We start from the raw sequence: 25,519 nt of genomic DNA, 5'->3' as shown, positions 1-25,519 counted from the left end.
ACATGCAGACAAATATGTACAAAATAAGCTATATACAGGATGTTGTTGTTCAGTCATTTCCAGTAATGTCCAACTCTTCGTGACCACATTTGGGGTTTTCTTGTCAAAGATACTGGAACAATTTGCCATTTTTTCTCCAGCCCATTTTACAGATAGAGAAACTGAGGAAAATAGGGTTTAAGGGACTTGCCCAGAGTCACACAGCTTTTAAGTGTTGGATTTGAACTCAGGGAGATGAGTCTTCTGACCCCATGTCCGGTACTCTAGTCACAGTGAAAGATGGGATTTTAGTTGGGACTTAAAGGAAGCCAGCAAGGTCAGGGGATAGAGCAGAGAAGGGGGACAGAGTACATGCCCAGAGCCAAGAGATAAAGTGTTAGTTTACATAGTGGCCAGGAAGCCAGTGCCTCTGGGTCAAAGGGTGCATGTTGAGGAGTAAGGTAGAAGGAGAATGAAAAAGTAAGAGGGGTCTAGATTATGAAGGACTCCAGAAATTCAATTCAATTTATGTTATGTTCTTATGATATGTGAATCCTGGGCATGGGAGAGAGAGAGAGAGAGAGAGAGAGAGAGAGAGAGAGAGAGAGAGAGAGAGAGAGAGAGAGAGAGAGAGAGAGAGAGAAGAAAAGGAAGGAAGGAAGGAAGGAAGGAAGGAAGGAAGGAAGGAAGGAAGGAAGGAAGGAAGGAAGGAAGGAAGGAAGGAAGGAAGGAAGGAAGGAAGGAAGGAAGGAGAAAAACAATACTGCCTTTAAGCATCATCTCTTCTTTTGTATTTAGTACAGAAATGTGCCCTAAGTACTTGCTGAATTTTTCAGTCTTTGGGAAATGGAACTGGCCTAAGAAATGCATTAACTCATTCAACAAATGTTTAAATGTCTGTCATATAATAGTAAAACAGTTTGCTCAGACTTGGAAGAACTAAAAAGATAGATAAGATGATCTCTACCCTCAAGGAGTTTACCATTTGGGAGGAGAGCTAAAATATGTGCATAAATGATTCTAATCTAAAACAGAATGTGGTAAATGCATAACAGATGGATGAATAGGCTTTACCTTGGTTTGTGATAAGGAAGTGATCCCTTTCTGCTAAGCATTTGAGGAAGGAATCAAGAAAAGCTTCATGAGATGGATAGCATTGGAACTAGATCTTGAAGGATGAATAGGTTTTCAATTCCAAATATGGGAGGAGAACATTCCAGGGATAAAGAATAATGTGAGCAAAGGCAAGAAAATGGGCCAACAGGAGACATGTTTTAGGAGTCACAAGTAGTGTCCAGCTTTCCTTGAAATGCAGGACACATGAGGGAGAATACTGCACAGCTAGGCTGAAAAGGGAGGTTGGAGCCTTAGCCTTTTGGGAAGGGGCAGGGGGCAGTGCAATGAGGGTTAAGTGATTTGCCCAGGGTCACACAGCTAGTAAGTGTCAAGTGTCTGAGGCTGGATTTGAACTCAGGTCCTCCTGAATCCAGGGCCAGTGCTTTATCCACTGTGCCACCTAGCTGCTCCTCTAAATGCCTTAGCTTTAAGCTTCAGGCTTTGTTTTCAGGATCTCAGCAACTGAATTTCATGGGAAATAATTGAAATAGGTAGCATGATATAGCATAAGCCATTATCATGTTATTCTTTATTTGATAAAGCAGCATTTCCTTTTTTTGGTTTAACATTATCGTTCATTGTATGACTTCCAATAACATATATAGGCATGACAGACCCACCTCATTTTCTAGTTTCTCTGATGACATCCTTTATACCATTCCTCCAGAGAAATTTTTCATTGGTGATATGTTGCAATCAATTGATGTCCCCATGTCTCTCCGTTGTCTTTTTTTTTACTAGTTTTTTGTTTGTTTGTTTGTTTTTGAAGGACAATGAGGGTTAAGTGACTTGCCCAGGGTCACACAGCTAGTAAGTGTCAAGTATCTGAGGCCAGATTTTAACTCAGGTCCTCCTGAATCCAGGGCCAGTGCTTTATTCACTAAGCCAACTAGCTGCCCCCTCTTCATTGTCTTTTGCAACATTGCATACTACTTTCAGTCTTTGGAGACATTTGGCCTTACTGGAAAGATAATGATTTTTTTTTTTAAAGATCAAAAATAAAAACACAGGCCTTTGTTTCCTGAAAAAGGTAGGGAGTGGATATGTATCATTAGAGATAAATCAACCCTTTCCTCTTCCATCTCTTAATTTCTGGGCCTAGTTCCTCATCCTTTGACAGTATCTGTCTAAGATACCTATGCTGATGGAACCAGTATATTGTACTGGACTGTAGGAATTCATCATTTACTTGGTTCTCCTTGTGTAGAGAGGCTAGACATTTGGAATCACCCAGGAAGTCCCCAAGGGAGGTTCTGCATCAGTCTTCCAGGGCTTGAGGCAACATGCACAATGTTATCCTCAAACAGGAATTTCCGGAGGACCTCACCATCTCTAGTGAATCCTTCCTGGTGAACTTTGTGTTGCATATCTTTAGGATAATGGCAACCTCCTAGGGCAAGCCAATCTCTCAGTCACAAACTTAGATCAAGAATAGGTCTTCAAGGTCATCCAGTTCAACTTCCTCATTACAGATGAGGAAATGGAGGACTCAGAGAAGTTAATGACCTGTTTAGGGTCCCTTATGGTAACCTGGGGCAGGGTATTAACTTCTCTGAGTAGGAAAGCCATGATTTGAACCCAAATCTTCAGACATCAGAACAGCAAGCATTCATTCCATGGCTGCTGTTTTGTGCTTTCCTTGTTATTAACACACATGTTTTAGTAGTCACCTCTTTCAAGAAAACTCACATGATTTTGACATACACAGGAGAAATACCTTGTTAGAACAAGCTTTTAAAGTGTGTTTTGTTTTGCCAAACCAAATGTTTTCTTATAGTCAATAAATAATAAACACAGTAGGACTTTTTATTATATATACTTTTCAGTCAGTTGTGTGGTTGTAAAGATTTTATTTGTTTTAGAATATCATTTGCAAAAGCCTACTTATTCCCTTCTCATTTCTTCATCAAAGATGCCCTTGGTATGTGTGTAAATTATTCTCATAAACAGACTGCAGAAATAGGAAAGTAGGCCTTAAAGACACAAAGCATAATCCTTAATAAATCACTTTTCTTAGTATATATGGAGACCACTGAACTAGCAAACATGCATTTTCCCCCTTTTCTATATATCAAAAATGAAAAAATAAATGAGAGTGGGGTATAAGTTTAGAAAGCTTCTTTGAAGAATTGTCCCATGGAAGGTAAATATAGCTTTGCACTTCATGCATTGCTTTTCTTTCAGTAATAATGAATTCATTCCTATTAAAATTTAATTGAAAAGCTTTGATGATATTTAAGCTTTCACAGAAATGTAAACTACTGTGACTGCAATTCACAATGCATTTAAAACAATTATTCTTTATCATTAAAGTTAATAATATGCACATTAACCTCTTATGTAGTCTAAATCAATATTGTAGTTTAGAAGATATGACCTCTGCACAGCTTTGTCTAAATATTGATTTCATTGTCATTTGTATAAGGTATCAAACAAATTACATGCCGTACTAATATCATTAATGCTGCCCCATGGAGCCTTTCTTTGAATTTGTGGGTTCTTATAATACATGACATTACATTACAAAAATACTGAGGACATCATGAAATATAATTGCTGAGTGAACTAGATTCCAGTCTGGCAGAGTTACTGTAGGCATTCTAGAATGTCCAAACCCTTTGCCCTGGGTAGACAGACAAATTTGCTGCTCTTTAACATGCAGATGGAGTTGGCTATCGATGTTCCATTTCATGTGGCAGAATTTTTCTCCCTTTGCAGGGCCTGGTTTACTGCCCTGTACCATAACAAATGCAATGAGAGAACAGAGTTAAAACAATCCTTAGACAAGACAAAAAATACACACACACACACACACACACACACACACACACACACACACACACACACAGACGTGTGTATATACATAGAAAATCAGCATGCAGCACTGCAGTTTTCTCCTAATAAATTTGTTTAGGAATTCCCGCTTCATTACTAATTGATCAAAAGAATCAAAAGCTTTATACATGAGAGCAAAGTACTTTTCAAATGGTCATTATAGAAATAATAAACAGAGATTTAGCGATGGACAAAGATTCTCCTTTCCCCTCTGTATTGGCATTTGTGTTATTATTTTTGTAAAAAAAAAAAATCTAAATTAAAAGGCTAGCTATATAATTTGCTTTCCATTACTGCTCAATTTCTAACTTTCCAATGAATCAGAATGATTGTTATACTCATCCAATTATATCTGAACAGCAACAGCAAAATAAAAGTATTATTGGGTTTTTGATCCTCAAAAACTCTTTACCCTGGAGAGAAGCAACAAGTATAGAACTTCACTCTGTCAGCTTAGGTCAATTTTATACTAATTCTTTTCATCTGAAATCCCAATCTTTCCTTGCAGGTAAAAGTGACCCATTTTGTGTAGTAGAACTGAACAATGATAGATTACTGACTCACACGGTCTACAAAAATCTCAACCCTGAATGGAACAAAGTCTTTACGTTGTAAGTTTGCCAACTCCTTTAAATATTTTTAAATCTTTGGGCAAATATGGTTTAAAATGTGGCATTTTCCCTAGAAGTCTCTTTTCATTGGGTCTTCCATTTTGCTAAATCAACTTTCAAAGAGAGTATCCAGTATGAAATCTGTTTCTTCCTTATATGGAAATAGGACAGAGGTTTTCACCACATGCCATTGGTGTTTGCAGATTTTTTTTTTAAATAAAAATCAAGGGAAGAGTTCCCCCTTCAATGAATCACTATATTGCTACTTTCTTTTATCCTTGCTATTGAAATTCTCGCCAGTTGCATTGACACTAGGCAGACAAAGCTCCATTTGTTCTATTGGGAAAATCAGCAAACAACCCAATCAAGAATCTGGTTTTAGTGTGTTTCTTTTTAGCATAATAAAAATATTAAGTATTGTCTTTGGTCCCCAAACATCCTTTGAGTTAATTTGCCTATTGTTTTAAAACTTTAAAATTTTTAGAATCAAACCCAGGACACTCTGGATATTCTGTAGCATCTTACAGCTCGACCCTTTTCTGATTGGGGCCTGAGTAATGAAGTCTAAACAAAAGAAATCTCCCTCAACAGTTGTACTGTTCATGAAGTTTTTGTCATGGTTTCAGTCTGTGTCGATGAAGAAACATGCCAAATTCTTCATTAATTTGTTTTCTTGTATCTCCTCAGAGCTTGTAGCTGAAGCTTCAGCTAGCTGAATGATTGTCTTTAAGGAATTCCACATTTTTATGAGACCAAAGGCTAGCCTGGAAAGTGGCACTTTTAAGATGGTTGTAGAGAGTTTGTCTCTGGCATGCATCATTGTATGAATTGGTTTGATTATTATCAGATCCATTAATTGATTCTGCCCTGATAAATCCTCTTCTCACATGTGGTTGTGATTTTTCTCTAATGAATATATTCATTTTTGTTTTCCCTTAATTCATGTTTTCTTGGTAAGCAGTTTGATCAAAGAATAAGTGCTGTCAACAATTTGGTTTTATTTTTCCAAAAACAAAAATATGAGGAGCTCACACAGTCTCTTACAACATATGTCATCTGCAGAGCATAATGGAACACTACTTAGTTTTTAAATCCCAGGACAGTCTCATAGTTGTACAGACTCTATTTTGTGCTTCCTGCTTTTACAGGAAGCGTTTCCTGTTTTAGATTGAATTTAAGTTTCTGGTTTGAAAAAGATGGTTAGTTAAAAAGGGTGCTCTAGGATTAAGAGCAATTGTTGTCATTTAAGTATACTGTAAAATTTACAGGCATTATATTAGTTGTACAAGTATATTAATTTTAAAAAACATCAAATTTAGTGGAGTTTGTACCCCAAGGTTGAGTGTAGGAGGGAGGAATATAGGCAGAAGAAGAAATGGGAAACAGCAAGCAGTGGGAAGAAGCAGTCTTTCCTATATATCTGTGTCAATTAGTGAGGATTTTAAAAAAATAACTTGCTCTGATCATAGATCAGGTAGATAACTTAAGAAATAATTCTGTGTTGGATCCTTAAAGATGGTGAAATTCTCTTGCAATAGACTCACAAATTGCAGTCTATTCAGATGCATTATGGGAAAGTCTGATTTACACTGTCTTCCCTCCCTCTTCCTATGTATACACACCAACATATAAAATCAGTGGGGGACAAGCTGACTTTTCAAAACCCCTTTTTGTCCTTGTTAACCACTAATGGAGGATTTTTTCTGCTTATGTTTATTTTAAATATAGCAATATTAAAGATATCCATTCAGTACTTGAAGTGACGGTTTACGATGAAGATCGAGACCGAAGTGCTGACTTCCTGGGCAAAGTTGCAATACCGTTGCTGACTGTAAGTCTCATCTACCTGACACCCTGCTCTGTGATTGCTTTTGCTCAAGGAAAAAAAAAACAGGGGAAAAAAAAAACTCAGCCCTGTGTCTGTCATTTCTCAACCAAGGTCTGTAATAAGAACACTAAAAATTTTAACATACTCAGTTCACGGCCATGTTGAATCCCATGATAGTTAATTTTTCCTGACAGACTTGATCCTGGTAATGAACAGGTACTTGTCAGAATTGCCACAGTTGTTTTGGGTTCTCTGTCAGTTTCAGCAGCTGGGGGTCAAAGGTCACTGAGGGAGTGTATTCAGTGGAGACCATGAGACAGACGGCTGTCATGTCCTTTTCCCGCAGATTCAAAATGGTGAACAGAAAGCCTACGTCTTGAAAAACAAGCAGCTGACAGGGCCAACAAAGGGGGTCATCTATCTTGAAATAGATGTGATTTTTAATGCTGTAAGTCTTAACTTTGGCTTTTTTGTACTGCTAAAGAGTTCAGTTTCATGAAAGCTTTTGTTCCTGATTTGTAGAGAATTTCTGTCATTCTTCATTTTCTCTAAACCTTGATGTATACTAGAGAATACTTCTCTGCCTCTGCATGGCACACCCACTCTTCCTATTACTATGCAGTGGCGGAGGGGGCTGCTGCTGCTGCTGCTTTTGCTGCTGCTGCTGCTGCTGCTACTACTGTTGCTGCTTGCTGCTATAGCAAGCCCTTGATGCTGCTTATGTAAGAGTTTGAAGCTCATGCATGGGGAACTTTAGACATTTATATTTTATGAGCATGGCAGCCAGGACTTTGAAACTTGGGGAATTATGGCAAATTGAACTATGTGTAACTAGTAAACATTAGTAACAGAGAAATCCATAATATAGACACATATTTTGATATATAGGTGAAAGCCAGCATCCGAACATTAATTCCCAAAGAGCAGAAGTACATTGAAGAGGAAAACAGACTCTCTAAACAGGTAAAAACAAAACAAAAAATAAAAAGTAAATAAAAAAAAATTAAGCCCTCTGGGAAAACCTGTTCTGATAACAGAAACCTTTACATAACTATTTCAAATAAACTTTAGAGTGGGGGGGGGAATAAAACTGGATCATCGACTTACATGAAAATGTTATGGGTCCTTCAGAAAAATCCAAGAGAAAACTAGTGGGAGGTGGGGGTGGGGGAGAGACACTATAGATCATATTTGTTCAGATGTTTTAGGGGAAGAAATGATCATTTTCACATAAAATGCATTTTTTGGTTTCCATGAAATATGTAAATTAATGTATCCCAAATTGAGTTCATATGTATGCATAATCCATCCACAGGTGCAATGCAGGTGTATGTAAATTGCACCAAGGAAAAGGGTTTTTTTTCTTTTTAAATCTGATGAGTGATGAGTTCATCTTTTTATGAGCAAGAGGGTTGTCATCTTCCTGTTAATCAGGTTTTAACTGTGATATAAATTTAAAAGCCAATACATTAGAATCTTAGTTCAAGCCACTGAATACAATAAATCTGATTTTTCATCAGATGAAGAAAAATGCTTGTTATTTAAAATGAGATCTATTACCAAAGTAAGATGAAGAAAAAAATGCAATTACATTCTATTTTTAAAATGTTTGCATCCAAATGAATTCTTTTTAGTTTGACTGTAAAATTTTGCTAGGTCACCTTTTTTGTTTTGTTATAATGATATATATGTATATATATTTTAAATGCTTCTATGCATTTCAATATTTTCCAACCTTTTGCATGCCAGGACTCCAATCAGTTCGAGTGATAATAGGCCCCCATACTCTTTAATATGATGTGAAGCATAAAAATAATGGATTAATTATAAGTGCAGTGTCATTTCATTTTAGAACCTACATGCTGCAATTCTCCACAGTTATAGCAAAACCAGTTTTTAGAGGGTCTATGTATAGAGATAGACAATAAAAAACAACCCCAAATGCTTTATTTAATCTAGATCTGTTAATACACAGACTGAAATAAACACATGCACACAGAGAGATCCGTTTATAAGTGCACAGTAAATTTTACCCAGATACTTCTAGTCTTAAACATATCAGATTGACATTAGAATATACTGTAATTTAGCCCAAAAAAGGCACTTAAAACATTAACCTGCAAAGCTAAATTGAATGATTGATGTGGTTCTGTCATTACAAATATTGCCAATGATTCAGCAAGCCATACTTCTCACAATTGTATTTTATGACAGTATTAAAATCAAAGTGAATGGGAAATGATTTACTCCCCTATGTAATGGTTTGGGGGAGAAGATGTTCTTTTAGACAATTAAAAGAGAATATCTCTTTCCCTAATTTTTTAACTCATAGTGAGAAAATGACCTTACAATTTATACTGGTTAGGTTTGAGTGACCAGAATGGTAATTAAAAGAATGTCTGAAGAAATATGGTAATAAAGAGAAAAACAATTCAAATATAGAAGTTCAATATTGTATATGAATACGTTGGAGGTATAATTTGCAAATTATTGCATTAGGTCCTCAAAGAGAAATCTCAAATTAGCACATGTCACTGTGAAATCTCTTAATGATTACACAGAAATCTTCAAACTTATTTAATATTTTAAATTATATTCCTCCTTTATGTCAAATAGTGCTTTAGTAGAGAACTTTACTTCTGAAAGATGATTTTACCCTTTTCATTTTCTAACATTCAAATCGAAATTTCAAAAATATTTGATTATTATTAGAATTCTGTGTCGCAATTGCAAAAAAACCCACCAAACTTGGTTTTCAGATCGTTTCTTTTAACACATAAGCTATGCCACTTGACATGGTCTTGTAAATTGATTCCCTTTTTCCATTCATATTTTTAACAAAATAAGCTGGAAGAAGATTAGGTGGAAGCCTGGTTAATTCTGACACTGTTTCCATCTTCCTCACAGCTGCTACTCAGAAACTTTATCCGGATGAAGCGCTGTGTCATGGTGCTGGTAAATGCTGCCTACTACATTAACAGTTGCTTCGATTGGGATTCACCTCCAAGGAGTCTCGCTGCTTTCGTGGTATGATCACACTGGACTGCTTTCCATGGTTATTCACTGCATTCAGCAATAATAACTACACGTTCCTGTGACCATACTTAGTCATATTAGTGTTGCCATTTTAAAATGCCTATCTTTTAAGACTTGGCTAGGAGATTTGCTCTGGGCCAGAATCTTATGGAATGGATGATATCTGAGCCCCAGAATGCTTGCCCCCTCCCAAAACTTGAAAATCCAGAAATAAGATATCTTAGCAACTTTTTCATTATCTGAGTGACAAAGTTGAAAAAGATAAACTGTCCATATTGCTCACTCCCAATTTCCCCTAACATAGCTAAGAGAAACCCTTGGTACTAAGATTTTTAATAAACCTGACAATCTATGCTTTGATTTTATTTCTTTCTATTATTTGCCTTTTTTTTTTTAAAAAAAAAAAGAGCATAATACCACTGGGAATGCTATTTTTGTGATTTGAAAAAAATGGGAATCAATGGGAAATTGATGTGACCTATTTAAGAGAAATGTTATTATTTCTGAGGTGTCAGGTTGTTGTTTTTTTTTTAACAGCAAGGGAGAAAGTAATAGATCAGAATAGCTCTCCTAAAAGTGTCCATCCTATAGCCTTTTACTTCAATTATTTAAAAAGAGCTGATGAAAACTGTCACAGAAGCAGAGAATCCCAGATCTAGTATGCCTGCCCCCTGCTTCAAGTAGGACTTGGGAGGAATGTTCTTTGTGTTTATTCACATTTGCAAGCCAGAAAGATTTTGATGTTTACATGTTTTGCTCCTTTTTAAAATCCCTAAATTATATTTTCATATTGGTGATGTTGTAAATGAAAGTACTTCCATGTTCTCGAGTCCCTGATTCGGTAGACTACGGCATTATTAGTGTGTCTTCAAAATTTTCTCTGATTGTAGTAACAAATGGACATTTTACTATTACCATTCAAATTAATGTGGGCCCATCTTTTTAGTACTTTGTAATCTGTCGCCAGTCTTTGAATAGAACTTTCATTAATGTCTGTGCCCTTGGAACAAAGGGTGCCTCTCTTTGTGTTGCAAGTTACCAGAAAGTGAGTTTGCCTGTTTCCCATTGACATATTTCTGTGACCATAAGGAAAGCTACTGCTGTCACCATGAAGTTTTAACATAGCAGATTCTGTAGGAGCTAAAATAGTTTAATCTAACAAACAAGCATGATGTTGTTACTTTCTGCAGAGGCTTTTCCATAGTAGCATTGCACTCACCAGGTTGGTGAGAGTTGGAGAAGGTGAAACTCTAGCTGGTTTGCCTCTTTGCTAGGTGGGAAGGGTGGTAGTTTGAGAAATAGAGAGTGAGCTTCTTTTTGTTTATGGCTTGCCATCATCGCCCATGGGTTTCCTGGAGACCTGTAACACATGAGCAAAAACCAGGCTTCAGGATTGTGGCTTCCATCTTTGATTCACTCCTTGGGAGAAAGAACCACAGACTGCTTAGGAACTAGGAAAACATAAACAACTACAACTAAGCCATTTGTTTAGCAATAAATTAGGTAATTCTGAATACTGTGATTTCTCAAGTGAGCTTTCTATTGCTTGATACATAAGCTTTGCAACTGCCTCCCAGAGTTCTCTCAGATAAAGTGAGTTCAAAATAGCAGCCAGATTTCTAAACTCTCATTAAGACCCTGCATGCAGAATCTTGTAAGGGACTCCCAGGCGACTGTTAAGACACCCTTAAGGTGTTGTTTCTTAACTGATCTCATTGGAAGATAGTCAGATCTTACTTTTTTTTTTTTTAGAAATATAACAAGAACCCATTTCTTAAAGAATCATTTTCATGCAAGCTCAACCCTTTGGAACACAGCCCCATATCCTGAAGTAGCTGAAAGTAAAATCAGAAGGGTATTAGAGAAAGGGTGTTGAATTTGCAATCAAAGGATTTGAGTTCAAATCCTGCTCTACTACTTACTGCTTTTTGGCCCTGTGCAAGTCATTTCCATTTTCAAGGTCTCAATTCTTCTTCTATTACATGAGCAAGGGCGGCACTAGAGTATCATTGAGATCCCTTCCAACTCAAAATCTAGGATCTTAACACCCAAATAACTACCACAAAGACCCAGCTCTAAAGTCAAGAATTTAGATTCATCCAGTAATTTATTGAATCTTATTTATCACATGGTTTTTAAAACATTGGGTCATCTGGCTTCCCAGAGAAGAGCATATTCTCAGCAACAAATAAGAGGAAGATAGAGTGAGTGTCATCATCATGATGACAATGAGAAAATTGAAAACTGGCAACAAGGGAGGGAACAGAAAAAACAAAAACAAAAACCAGACTCATCACAATGATGATTTTGAGTAATTAAGAAAGATTAAATTATGTTCAATATCATCTGTTTTAAAAAGGTGGCAGAATGTATCTTACATTTTAGAAAGAAAAGATTTCCACAAAAATAGATATTGATGTCCATCTAGAGATATTGTTTGATGATAAGCATACAGTTTATTATCAAACAATTAATACATCATAACTTATAACTTAGTGTTTCCATTCAAAATGATATTTTCAATGGCCTGTCAATCAGATATTTTTAAGACCATCAGGTTGAAATCTGACAACACAAGCTGTTGTTGGACTCAAGAATCATTTTTTTTCTTCTTAAAATAATTATTTTATGTTATAAATTCTGTAATGATTCAGCGAAGAAACTGGCCCTTCCAGATCATCTTTTAAAAATAATCTTGTTATTGGCACATAATGTGGATGACTAAAAATGAAACTTTTTAAACCTTTGTAACCAGGGCATTTTTAAAAAAGGTATTTTATCTTGAACAAAAGCTGCTTTCCATCAGAAATATATGACTAGTGGGGGCAGCTAGGTGGCTCAGTGGATAAAGCGCCAGCCCTGGATTCAGGAGGACCTGAGTTCAAATTCGGACTCAGACACTCGACACTCACTATCCGTGTGACCTTGAGCAAGTCACTTCACCCCCATTGCCCTGCAAAAAAGAAAAAGTCAGAAGTATATGACTAATGTACCATTGTTAGAAGGTCACATTGTTCCCATCTTCCCCTTCAGTTGCATTATAAGTTGATTATAATAGAGCTGATTCATTTGTGTCACTTTTCCTAAAGTATTGCTGTTGCCTCTCAGAATGCATTTATACTATTATAGTCACTGGTTTTAGGCCCAAAGATCAATGAGTTTCCCTAAGAAATGTATCCATCTTTCATATACTTTTTATTTTCCCTTTCCATATTTACTATGAGTTAAAACACAATGGAGGGGCAGCTAGGTGGCGCAGTGGATAAAGCGCCAGCCCTGGATTCAGGAGTACCTGAGTTCAAATCCAGCCTCAGACACTTAACACTTACTAGCTGTGTGACTCTGGGCAAGTCACTTAACCCCAATTGCCTCACCAAAAAAAAAAAGAAAAAAAAACACAATGGAAAAATGTTATCATGTAACCCAGTTGGATTAAGTGAAAATATGAAGAAATGTATGATTATGTAAGCTACAGTTTCTTTAGCACTACCTGTACTGTGTAGGGGAGAATCAATGTGAGCTAATAACGTGTATGTTACAGGTTGGACAGGATGAGATGCAATGAGTAAAATACCCTTTGCCATGAATTTCCTAGTTTTTTGATGGCTTTGGATCAGGTTTTTGTAGCATTTTTAGATTTTTTAAAATAGATGTTAATATTGGTCTTAATTAGCAAAAATCATACCAAAGTGCTACAGTACAGTACAGGTGGGGGAGAGAGAGAGAGAGAGAAAGAGAGAGAGCACACTCTTCTTTTGGACCAGCCTATTGTAGCTGTTGAAACATCTCCTAAATTGGGCCTAATTTTTATCAGGCTCTTGACCAGACATTTGTGTTCTTGTGGATGTCAGTGGGTGCAACATGGAAAAAAAAATACATAGTCTCTCTCTTTCCAGGACTGTCATCTCTCACTGTAATGAGCACAGAAATAATTGGACAACTGAGCTATCAGTAAAAGGACACACTTCAGTGTGCGTCAAAGAATTATTTTACAGGACAAACTTTAATCTTTAAATGTGATTGTAGATAATTTGTGGTACCATCTGTCCATTTGGAATTGTTTTAGCCTTTTCCGTCGTTATCCAGTAAGTGCCGCTGTGTTTAACATTAACATTTGATATTTTACACATTTAATTTCTGTTCTGCTGTGTGGTCCTTGGGGAACAGAGCTCTAGTGCTACACGAGAGAGACAAAGTATTGATCAGTTAACATTTCAGCTACATTTATGTATGTCGCAAAATTAATGAAAATGCCAGACAAAAATGTCAGAGTGCACAAAAAGGTAGAATTTAAATTTGGTACTTTAATGAAAAGTTTAAGCTGTGCATTATCAAAAATGTCCTTTTGCCTTTAAAGTATAATTCGTGAGAGAATAACTAAAGGGAGACATATTTTACTTAGAGGAACAATGAACTTGAATTATGAAGGAATGCCTACTCTTCAAGTATCTTGTGTTCCAAAACTGCCTTTATAAAGCACTCTAATTGCCTGATGGGTATTTAACTGTTAGTCATAAAATAAATTTGTTTTCTTTCTCATTTGGAGGACAGTTGCGATCAACCCTCTTTTCCCAGAGAGAATCAAAGACAGGTTTTGTGAGCCAACATGTCTCCCTTCCCCTATTCTTTTCCTGCTGTCCACATGCTTCTTTTGTGTAGAAAGACAGACTTGGTCCCCCCCCACCCCCCACCCCCCGACCTCAGCTATGATTAAAAGAGTTATACCACTGTGTTTCATCAACCTCCTCCGTCCAGGTTGTATTAATGGCCCATCTTGCCTTCGGCTTCATGCCACTTTCATTCATTCCATGTTTTTAAGAAAGCAAACGCATACTAACACAATGGATCCTGTGAGGGGATGGCTACTCACAGAAGAATTCCATTAGCCAACAAGAGGAAGATGGAAAATGAGGTGTGCAGATGACATGATATGGTTTAATATGAGCAAATAGCACTTATTAGAGAGAATGGAAGGTAAAAGATGATCTTAAGCTTTAGTGATGGACAGCTAGCTATTCACCTACAGTGTTCTGCACATAGTAGGCAAATAGTGAGTGATTTCTGAATAAATAAATTAATGACTAGGAGTTGGGAGAAGCCTTAGGTGTCATTCTATAGGCATTTTCACAGGCTTTTAGGATTTTCAAATAACATTTATGTTCAAGGTCTGATTTGGGGAGTGTAACTTTAGAAGGCATATAAATGTAGAAAGCACGTGCATGTCTATATAACTTGTCTTTATCCCTTGGCGTTCTTATTGAGTAAGAATGAGTAAGATGTGGTTATGGTCTGAAGAAATTGAAGGTCAGTTTAAGTTTTCATTGTAAATTTCTATTTTTTACATTAAGGGACCTATCAATAGCTTTAAATCACACCAGCAAAAAAAATATATAGTTCACACTTGTGGCAGCTTGTAAGCAGCTTTCTGGTTTTTATAAAAAGTGTTATTTTAGTTATTATTTTTATTTTATGGTTCTGGCAGAAAAGGTGAAAATGTTCAAAATTATATTTTCTCACTTTTTTATACAAATGCTGATAAAGAAGGACACCAAGAACCATATGCCCAACCAATGCTAAAGCAGAGCTACATTGAATTTGCTTCCCTTTATGCCTTGGGCTTTTTCCCTATCATTACCCTCCTCCCCAAAAGAAAAAAAGAAATTTACTAGTTTCTTCTATAATACCTTCTCCTCTAACAATTCATATTCTTCTCTGGAAGAAATTTTTAGCTTACCTAAAAACAAAACCAATCATTATTTTCTTAAAACCAAAACCATTTCAATTCAACTGCCAAGGTGCATGGAATTCTTTATATTCAAATGTGTTAAGATGGTGATGGTGGTGGTCGTGGTGGTGATGATAATGATAACTAGAATTTACATAGCACTTTAAGGTTTGCAAAGCATTATATATATACATGTATATACACATTACATATATGTGTATACATATATACACACATACATGTGTGTATATGTGTGAAGGTATGTGTATATGTACATATATACATAATCTCATTTAGCCCTCACAAAAACCCTAAGATGGTTGCTGGTGGTACTATTATTATGCCTTTTTTATAGTTCATGAAACTGAGGCTGAGAGTGGTTAAGTTACTTGCCTAGCATCACATACCTAGTAAATATCTGATGCTAGATTTGAACTCAGATCTTCCCAAATCCAAGCCATGCATTCTATGTGCTATACCATAGTATTTGGCTAGGAGAGGCACATCCCACCTAACAGCATTGGCTCATAGATCTAGAGAAGGCAGGGGCCTCTTTGACATGATTTAATACAATCCCTTCATTCTAAAGATGAATCAACAGTCCAAGAGATGTTCAGTGACTTGCCCAATGTCACACAAGGTAAGTGTGTGACTGAGATGAGATTTTAACCTATGGCTTCTGACTTCAGCCCCAACATGCTTCCCTTTGTTCCACTCTCCTTTAATATCATTAATTGATGCTTTGAGAGATCTATGATGTCTAATACTGATTTTAAACCTAACATGACTTATGAGTAACCATAACTAAAAAAAAGTAATCAGCTGGTAGCCAGTCTTCTGTTGATGAGCCATTTTATATGTATTTAGGCTGATCTTTTGGATGACAGACCCCATCCATCACTGGGATAGTGAAACCTTTTTCAGCTTCATGGGACCTGCCCATATTTGCAGTTTACTTATATAACCTTCAAGAACTCAAGGTCATCTCTATGTCATGATGAAGCATTAAAGTAGTAAACTCAAGTGTCATTAATGGGTTCCGGTCAAACATAACGCAAGGGAAAACAACACGGGAAGGGGAAATCAGCTCCATAAAAACAAGTTAGAAATATTATGAATGAGTAGCTAGTTAGGCAGGTTTTAAACAGGGTTTGGTAGCTTTAACAGAAGATTTAGTTAAGATGTGTTCATTGTTTGACATTTAAAAGATTTCTGTTTCTCCAATGCGAATTTTAGCAACTCATCTTTAAGACTTAGAAAGTTTTCTGTGACTTGCCCATGGTCACACAAGATGCCTCCTGACTCTAGGTGTGTCCATCCAGTTACTACACTAGGCTGAGTCTTCTTGATTGGTAACTTGTATATAATTTGCCAAGTTGTTAACTCAGGCTCTAATTGTTTTTAAATTATAAATAACAGCAATTTCTGTAGAATTGATGTGTTTGAAATAAATCTATAAAGAACTGTAAATAAGACTATAAATAAACCTGTAAAGATCACCCCTTGGGTGGGGGGTGGGGACTAGGTTGGTAAAATGATCTCAGAAGCTCAGCTATGCAAAGATCACCTATGAATGGGTCATGTTCTCTTCCCCGTGTGTCCTTCCTTGGCAGTACAGGCAGGGGAAGCCTTATGATCTATCAAGTCTTCAAGCTAAGAGATAATAGATAAAGATTAGCTGCTCCTCTCCCCAATAATCCTGGCTTTCTGACCAATGTAAGGACAAGTGACATTTCCCTTATACCAGTGTCTGACCTTTGATCCAGAGGAAAAACAGAAACTCAGATCGAGGGCCATGTGAAGAATTTCAGACTTTGGTGGCAGAACTTCTCATAAGAAAGTTATTCTTATGTGTGTATACTTCTTGTAGAATCATACAAGGCAGAGAGATGGTACAGTGGATATATTACTGGGAGAGAAGTCAAGAAGACTTGAGTTCAAATCCAACCTCAGATACTTACTAGCTGTGGCCTCAGGCAAGTCACTTAGTGGCCATTTGCCTCAGTTTCCTCAACCTGGAAATGGGGATAATAATAGCACCTACCTCTCAGGGTTGTTGTGAGGATCAAATGAGATAATATTTGTAAAGTGTTTAGCACATAATAGGCACTACATAAACGTTAGCTATCATCATCACCACCACCACCATCATTTTGTTGTTCTTAGGTTTTCTTCTGCAATAACCTTTACCAGAAATCCAGAAAAAGAAGGAAGCCAGTAAGGTTATCAGCTACAGTGACACCAGTTCACAAACATCTAAGATTCGTGATTGGCACAAATGCTGTTTAACAAGGAGCACAAGTCTGTCTATGCCACATGGAAATTTGCTTCTATCCTCTCAAGTGGCTCTGACCTTGATTCCCTGGAACCTCTCAGCTACAGTAGCTGGTAAAGATGCTCATTGCTGATTGGTGAAGGGGCTCCCCCTGAGTCTGCACTGAGCTGCCTCAGTTGTTATTTCTGCAGACCTCAGATTACTGGTATCCTATTCCCATTCATTCAATGAAAATTCAATTTTTAGTTTTAATTTCTATAGCACTTCACATAGGTTAAATATTGTTTGGTCTATTTCTTATGATAGATGTCTCTCACTGTGCAGAAGATTATGATTTTGCAAACCTGTAGAAAGACATTTTCAATGGGTTTATGCAAAATGTGAGTGAGGCAACTATGTCTTTTTGTACCGTGGTGGAGTGCTGCTAAGTTATATTCTCCCATACATAAACCTACCTAAATATGCCCCAAGGAGGTTTTGCCAGCATTGGGGTAGATGTCAGGCTCAAACAGTTAGACAGGGTATTCTCCTGGTTCTGCTACAACTGGACTTCGATGATCCAAACTCTCTTGCTCTGCTCTTAAAGTGGTATGTGACTAAGGTCACAGATGCCAGACATGAGCAGAAGGGAGATTGGGCATATAGTTATTATCCCTTTTTTGACTGGAAAACGAATTCAGAGTAAGTATTACCAAAGAATGTACAGGCACTTGTCTTTACCCTAAGACCAGTGCGCTCCTCTGTGCTATTCCACCCTCACATCCTCACATCCTCACATCCTCACATCCTCACATCCTCACTTAAAGGCCCTTCATTGTTTGCTGAAGTGGTAACTGGGGTACATTTTATCTCCATCTAGAGAGAGTGGCATCTAAGTAGCACAATGGATAGAGATCTGTGCCTGGAATCAGGAAGACTTGAGTTCAAATCCAAACTTAGACACTTTATATCTGTGTGACCTTTGGCAAGTCTGTCTGTTTGCCACAGTTTCCTCAATTGCAAAATGGAAATAATCACAGCACCTGCCTTATAGGGTTGCTATGAAAATTGAATGAGATAGTATTTGAAAATCACTTAACACAGTGTCTGATACATAGTAGGCACTATTTAAATACTTATTCCTTTCCCCTCCATCTAAACCACAATTTAAATGTTGTTAACTAGTTTAAATGCCATTAAAAGAAAATATGCAGTGGGGGCAGCTAGGTGGCACAGTGGATAGAGCACTGGCCCTGGAGTCAGGAGTACCTGAATTCAAATTCGGACTCAGACACTTAACCCTTACTAGCTGTGTGACCCTGGGCAAGTCACTTAACCCCAATTGCCTCACTAAAAAAAAAATATGCAGTAAATAGAATAATCATACCTTTGGAGATTTGTGCAGCAAAAATAGTTGTGTAGTAAAGTAGTTGTGATTATACCTCATGTGATAAATCAACTCACAAAAAAAAACCTTTTATATCTTCTCAAAAGCAAAGGTAAAAGGAGACTGAGATAACTAGTTAATTTATCCTACATATTGACCTAAAATCACAGACACATGAAATGACACATGGAAGCTATCAACTGTGGTTCTATGTGGAAAGCTATAGAAGATAAGAGCACTGAATACTGAAGTTATACCAAGAATTGGGTACCAAGATTGTTACTCTTCCCCCAAGGTAAATCTGTAAACTCTGACTAAATGTTCTATGTTTAACTTTCCTCTGATAACAGAATATGAACACTCAGAAAATGAAATATCTGTAAGTCAGCAGCAAAAGTAAAGATGGAAAGCCTGAAGAGTGGCCACTTCTCACACATTAAAACCAAGCAAAGATCAACCGAAAGGGGAAGGAGAAAGGTAGATAATAAAACAGAAGCAGGTAAAGGTAGAAAAATGTAAATAGGATGTAAATAGAAACTTGGACCCTAATCGAATATGGCAGAGTTTCAAAGGCATCCTGGAATAATAGATAGCAACCTGGCTTCTGAGTCAGAAAGATCTAGGTTCAGAAACCACCTCTGGGTGGCCCTTAGATTCACTATGTAACCATGGGATGGCGATTTAAACTTTCAGTGCTTCAAGCAAGTCCCTATGACTACAAATTGCAGAGTTGTTGCTGGGCTACACTGGCAGAGGGATTTCCTCTCTAGGTATGCCCCATCCCAATGGATTCGTAGGTCCAGTCCAGTTAGTGCATATTAAGAAAAGAATGATAGATTTCCTAAATATTTTATTCTTTAATTGAGGTTTTGGCTTGACCCTTGATGCACTTTAATTTGAAGTTGCCTACATATGCTTCCTTGTTGTGGCACATGTTCTTAATAATGAAGTCTGGTTTTATTTTTCTATACTTTGCATACAATGCAAATTAAAGCCATAAGTAATCATGCTGAATAATGATCTAATATTGCCTTATCCCAAATAATCAAGTACATATTGAGCCCAATTCTTCAACAGGGGGGAAAAAAGGCCTCTGAGGATTTAAAAGAGGGTAGGAGTGAACAATGAAAGCTTTCTCCCCTATGAGTGTGTTTCAAGTGTGTGTTGTGCCCTGATGAAGTGAAAGAATTGGGCTAGATATTTTTCCTTGCCTCTTCCATATAACCTTTATCATTAAGGGTCTAATATTATTTCTCCTTATAAAGTGCTGTACTTTAAAACAAATAGATAATCTGTACATTCTTCCCTTTCTCCCCCTCCGCCCCGGGCTATGAGGGTTAAGTGACTTGCCCAGGGTCACACAGTTAGTAAGTGTCAAGTGTCTGAGGCCACATTTGAACTCAGGTCCTCCTGAATCCAGGGCCGATGCTTTATCCACTGCGCCACCTAGCTGCCCCCAATAATCTGTACATTCTTAAGTGAATACTTTTTATGTCAGAAATACACATACAGGGGCGGCTAGGTGGCGCAGTGGATAAAGCACCGGCCCTGGATTCAGGAGTTCCTGAGTTCAAATCCGGCCTCAGACACTTGACACTTACTAGCTGTGTGACCTTGGGCAAGTCACTTAAGCCCCATTGCCATGCAAAAAAAAAAAAAAAAAAAGAAATACACATACATACTTCATTAAGTTCTGCTATCCTTTCAGTCTTGGTTGGAAGAACAGAGACAAAAGGATCTTGAGGTGTGTTGGTTGAGGTCAGTGGAAGGAGAAGAATCCATAGTTATTGAAATACCAGAAGCCTGTTCCTCTCCCTTTCAGGTCACCTTCAGGACCATAAAAAAGATACTCATGACCCTCCCCATTATAATTTACCAATAGTATACCATATACATAAAAACAAAACATAGCACACTACAGTTATCTCTTCCACATCCCAGGGGAACAGTGCCCCCAAGATCTGGAAAATCTACATAAAAATTTTTGGCCCTCATTTTGTACTAGAGAAGAAATCTGGATTATTATGGTATTAAAAGATAAAATATGTTGATAATATGTTGATATTATGCAATACTATACATATATTTTATGCATTTCTGAGTTTCAAAACATTTTCTGTGTCTTCTTTTGGCCTTCATGCATTGTCTGCAGCTCCCACAAAACCCCCCAAAATTCCCATTTAGTTTCTTATATCTACCCATGGTATATTAAAACCGTGATGGAAAAAGTAATAATAAAGAAGGGATAACTGTATATGCCAATCTGACCACAACCTGTTTCCTTCATAGTTCCTTGTTTACAGTTTTATAGTCTTATGGTCTAAATAAGGTATAGTTGATACGTGTATCTGATAATAAAATATCTTTTCATCTCTTCCAGTAAATTTAGAGATTAAATAATTTCAGAAGTCAATGATACCTGCAACTATTTAGAGAAATTATTTTGATTTTAATTAAAGATGATAGACCACTTTGGTAAATGGTCCCTTAATAATGCATAAATGATTCCATTGTGGTGTTAGTCAGTAGATAGTAAAGTTACTGCAAATGTTCAAGGAGGACCTCATCATATCATTCATTATTGTAGAAGTTGTGGTTTCTGAGTTTATTTTTGATCAGATTGAAAGCCAAAGCTCAGTAGAATCAGTGTGAAAGTAGCATTTTTTTCTACCCTTTTAAATAAACAAAGGTTCTTGGATTACAAAAGTACCATATTCTGTGTAACTCTCATCCAGGAAAGTAGAACTTCATGTCTTCACTCATGTTCTTGAAAATCTTGGCTCAAACTATCTGATTTGCTTGCTTTCTCTTTCCTTTATTCTCAGATCCTCTGTGTGCTATGGGTCTTAGCCTGAGAGTTTAGCCACAATGCTAAGTGACAAAACTTTTTTTAAATGCATAGTTAAAACTGAATGTCTAAGAAACAAACCCCAGTTTAGAAACAGGGTGTCTTCCAAAAACCTTTTTGAAATTCGAAATGCATTTTGTCATGGAACCTATGTTGTCTAGGCCGTATGGGAAGGGAAATTTGGGATGGAGTAAATATGAAGGCATTGTTCTAGCAGAGAAACTTCTGTGGCATAATTCGAGGTAAAGAGGCTCCAAGAGTGGGGAAGGTCGGGGCCTTGCATAAAAGCTGTGTTAGAGTAGCTGAGGAGATGATTTGTCAATAGCTGTATAGCTGTATTGTTCACAAATCCAGACTACCTGTACTCCAATCCTATTATTTTGAGTCAAATCAGTGGTTTGATAATGTCATAGAGGCTTCTTAAACAAGTCATTTCCCAATATTTGTTGATCAGAGTATCTATAACAAAGGGTTACAGGGGGAAAGCTAAACTTGCTTACTAGACATAATAAATTCATGTTCATTTTGGTACCAGGAATTTAAGCCGTAGCTATGTATGTTTTTTTAATCACCTCTTTTGATAGTTAGAAGGGAGACACACTGCTTTTCTTAAGATACAAGGTGCAAAAACAAGTCATTTGTTTTAACAAATAGTAAAAGAGTGTGGAAGATCTCGCAGTAAAGTATATTTGAGAAAAAAGCAAAAAAAAAAAAATCTTTTTGACCTCAGAGTAACTAACACTTTTGTTTTTTCCCACACACACACAAAAATGAAGAATCTTTAATAACACATCTAGGTTTTCTGTGTGCCTGATTTCAAAAGCATATTTTCACTGAGCTTATGAAATAGTATGAATCAGCCATATTGATCCATATTGATTTAATGACAACTGTGGCAAACCTATATACCCCCCAAATCTCCAAAGTGCATATAAAGCCCAGTGTTCAGAGAAACTAGGTAATAGGGCTTCACTGTTTATTACTGTTCAGTTTTACTTTAAAATCATATAGATAAGAATAGTTGTAGAATAAATTTGAAGAATCTCACAATGAAATTATTGTACCCTTTTGCAAATTAACAAAGAATTTGATCATGAATTGAGTAACAGTTGGAATAAGAAAATGTTGTTCTACATTGCATGAACTGTCATAGAAGGTACAATTTACAATGAAACCCACAGAATGACCATGCAGTCCTATTAAATAAATTAATCTTTACAAAATCATCTCTACAAAATGATTTGAAATCCTCAAGTAAATGGATATGTAAATAATTTAAGCTTTTATTAGCAATGAATAAACAAAAAGAGCACTAACAAAGAAATGGCTATGGCTTTCTTCCTGCTAGGCAATATTTCAAAATTCAGTCAATAATGCAAAATCCATATAAATTAATACAATTATTTGGCAGTTTTTGTAATGAATACAATGACACTTAGAATCAGCCACAAACCTATTTTTAATAAGTTTGTGTTGGTTTATGGTTATTCTCCATAATCATTTAGGAAATATGATTTTTATAATGCCTAGATTACATTTCTAATTGACTAGAATATTTGACTCCAGTTTAAGGAACTCTCGGAAATAAATTATAAACTGAATAAAATAGCTACCTCTATTTGTCTGCATTTAAATCTATGATTAGAACGAATGACAGATAGTAAATTCAGGCTATCTTGATTGAAATGTATTTCAGTTGCCATTAACAGATCTTCCTCCCCTGTTATCATCCACACTCAATAAACCTACATCGACTGACTGACTATGATGACTCCAGAAGTAAAACTTTAAGTTAAAACTGTAATATTATAACCAAAAAAAAAAAACCCATAGTATCAGACACAGCTGAGAATAAATGCAGTATTACTAGGTGCAATAAAAGGTGAATATGGGATACATTTATATCCCCTTCTATGAGGATATTTATACTCATTTTTGTCATCTTAATGAGATCAGTATGGAAACATTTCTCTCCCTCTTGGCTGATGGGAAGAAGATACCATTTTTCCTTCTACCCTTTTAAAGAAAATCTCATTATTATTATTATTGTTGTTGTTATTGTTATTGTTATTAGTCTTATTCACGGAAATGTTAACTGGCTACTGTGAACAACTGCAGAGTGTAACTTAGAAGGCTTTGGGGTCTTTGAATTAGAAGCAACACTTTTTTACCTTATTTTCCCATCCCCCTCTTTACCCCTTCCCTTATAACTTATCCTCTGTGGTATTATGGAAAGAGTTTCCTCAGAGAAGGTGGTATAGATATCTTCTCCATATGAGAGAAGTGGTTACCTGTAACTACTATCTTTCTTCCCACTGGGTCCATTTCCTAATTATTTCTGCACTCAGTCTGCCTAAACCCAGTCAGAGGGAACTGAATGCCAATCAATGCATGTCTCCCAGCCAGCCATAGACAGGGCCTTGAACAGAGGTGGGGCGGGCAAGAGACCAACTCCTGATACATCTTATCCGCAAACGTCAAGCCCCCTGTTCCGATCTGTCAAGTAACAGACACCATTTCTAATTAAGTTGCTAGGAGAGATATTTTTATCATGTTTTAAAATAAACTAATTCCCTTAACAGCTATTGTATACATTAAAGCAAAAAAAAATTATGGTAGTGTTATATTAACAGAATTGGAACTATTCATTATTAGTTTATATTTGGGACATCATAAATATATATATGTATACATACATATAGAAATAAAATACACTAATGCTAACCAACATACATCTTTCCCCTTAAAGAAACTCATGATAAAGGATTTCCCTTTAATGTGATTGAAGAATTTAAAGAAAGGCATTTTTAATATTTGGTACCCCCTTAATTATTACTTGCTTAATGCACTACTGTTAACACAGGGATTATGAGTTAATAAAAATGTCATAGTAGTAGTGTATGAAACACAATATAATTTTCCCCAGATAATGATTAACAGCATAAGGCTATATTAACAACACTCTTAGTACTCAATCCCTAAATGCCTTTGATTTTCATTTTTTAGAAAGTAAGTTTGTGCCAGAAATCAAAAGTGATAGAATATTTAAAGGACTTAGCTATAAAAGTTAATTAATGCAACTTTGTGAGTTTTTTTAATTTAAGTATTATGTTACTGTGTAAAACACTATTCTATTTTCAAATCAATCTGAGTGTATTTGTAAAGGGTGGTTATTAATATTCACCAAAGCAACTTCATTGAGACTTATAAAGAGCTTATTTATATCATCATAATATATTTGTTAGAGCAGTTGGAAAATAAAATTAATAAGCCATTAGATCATTATTATGTAATTGCTTTGTTCACAGAGAAAAAGGGTTTCTTTTTCTTTCTCTCCCTTTTAAAAAAAAATAACGTCTCTGGCTTTGTTCTGTAGCTGCAGCAGGTTGTTAGTATGTATCTTTATACCATCAGAATGAATGAGATATATCTGTATAAATTATTGATTCACTTGAGCCTCCTTCAGTAATTCAGAGCTGAAAACTCTGGCAGCTTATCTAATAGAATGATATAACTAGCAGACTGAAGTTACCTACCACAGCAACAATTGCCCGTTGGGGGGTCAAATGCCCTCTTGCCTTTCTACCTGAACACCTGCAAATTGAGCTGTAGCCCATTCAGAATTTTAAGAACAGTCTCATTGTCACAGGAAGTAGAGTTTGTTTCTTGGAGAAAATTATGCCGGTTCTAGTTCTGAATGAAAGACAAGGCTTTTATTACTCCAGGGATATTAGGCCTGACTGCCTTTTTGAGAAAACAAATTTGCTGTAACTTTATCTGTAATTTAGCCCTGAATGGGTACAAATAGACTCCACATTGTATGGAAGGGAAAGGAGAAAATAGGGGTTTGTTAAACCCATACGAGGGATGTGTAATCATTATATTTCCGAGAGAGGTCTT

The 25,519-nt window shown here is 36.4% G+C and overlaps 1 protein-coding gene across 6 annotated transcripts in view; it reads left to right on the top strand.

Moving 5' to 3' along the window:
• MCTP1 (multiple C2 and transmembrane domain containing 1) overlaps window positions 1–25,519 on the top strand; it is a 793,635-nt gene that overhangs the window by 559,031 nt on the left and 209,085 nt on the right. For all 6 annotated transcript variants that reach the window (XM_044001060.1, XM_044001042.1, XM_044001050.1 and 3 more), the window contains 5 exons: window positions 4,439–4,541; window positions 6,270–6,372; window positions 6,716–6,817; window positions 7,258–7,332; window positions 9,277–9,396. In XM_044001060.1, coding sequence (XP_043856995.1) covers window positions 4,439–4,541; window positions 6,270–6,372; window positions 6,716–6,817; window positions 7,258–7,332; window positions 9,277–9,396 — 503 coding nt within the window. The remainder of the gene's footprint in view (window positions 1–4,438; window positions 4,542–6,269; window positions 6,373–6,715; window positions 6,818–7,257; window positions 7,333–9,276; window positions 9,397–25,519) is intronic.

Source organism: Dromiciops gliroides, chromosome 1 (genome assembly GCF_019393635.1).
Source record: "Dromiciops gliroides isolate mDroGli1 chromosome 1, mDroGli1.pri, whole genome shotgun sequence".
Taxonomy (NCBI): domain Eukaryota; kingdom Metazoa; phylum Chordata; class Mammalia; order Microbiotheria; family Microbiotheriidae; genus Dromiciops; species Dromiciops gliroides.
Note: the sequence above shows the minus strand (reverse complement) of the source record. Positions and strands in the feature narration are given on the sequence as shown.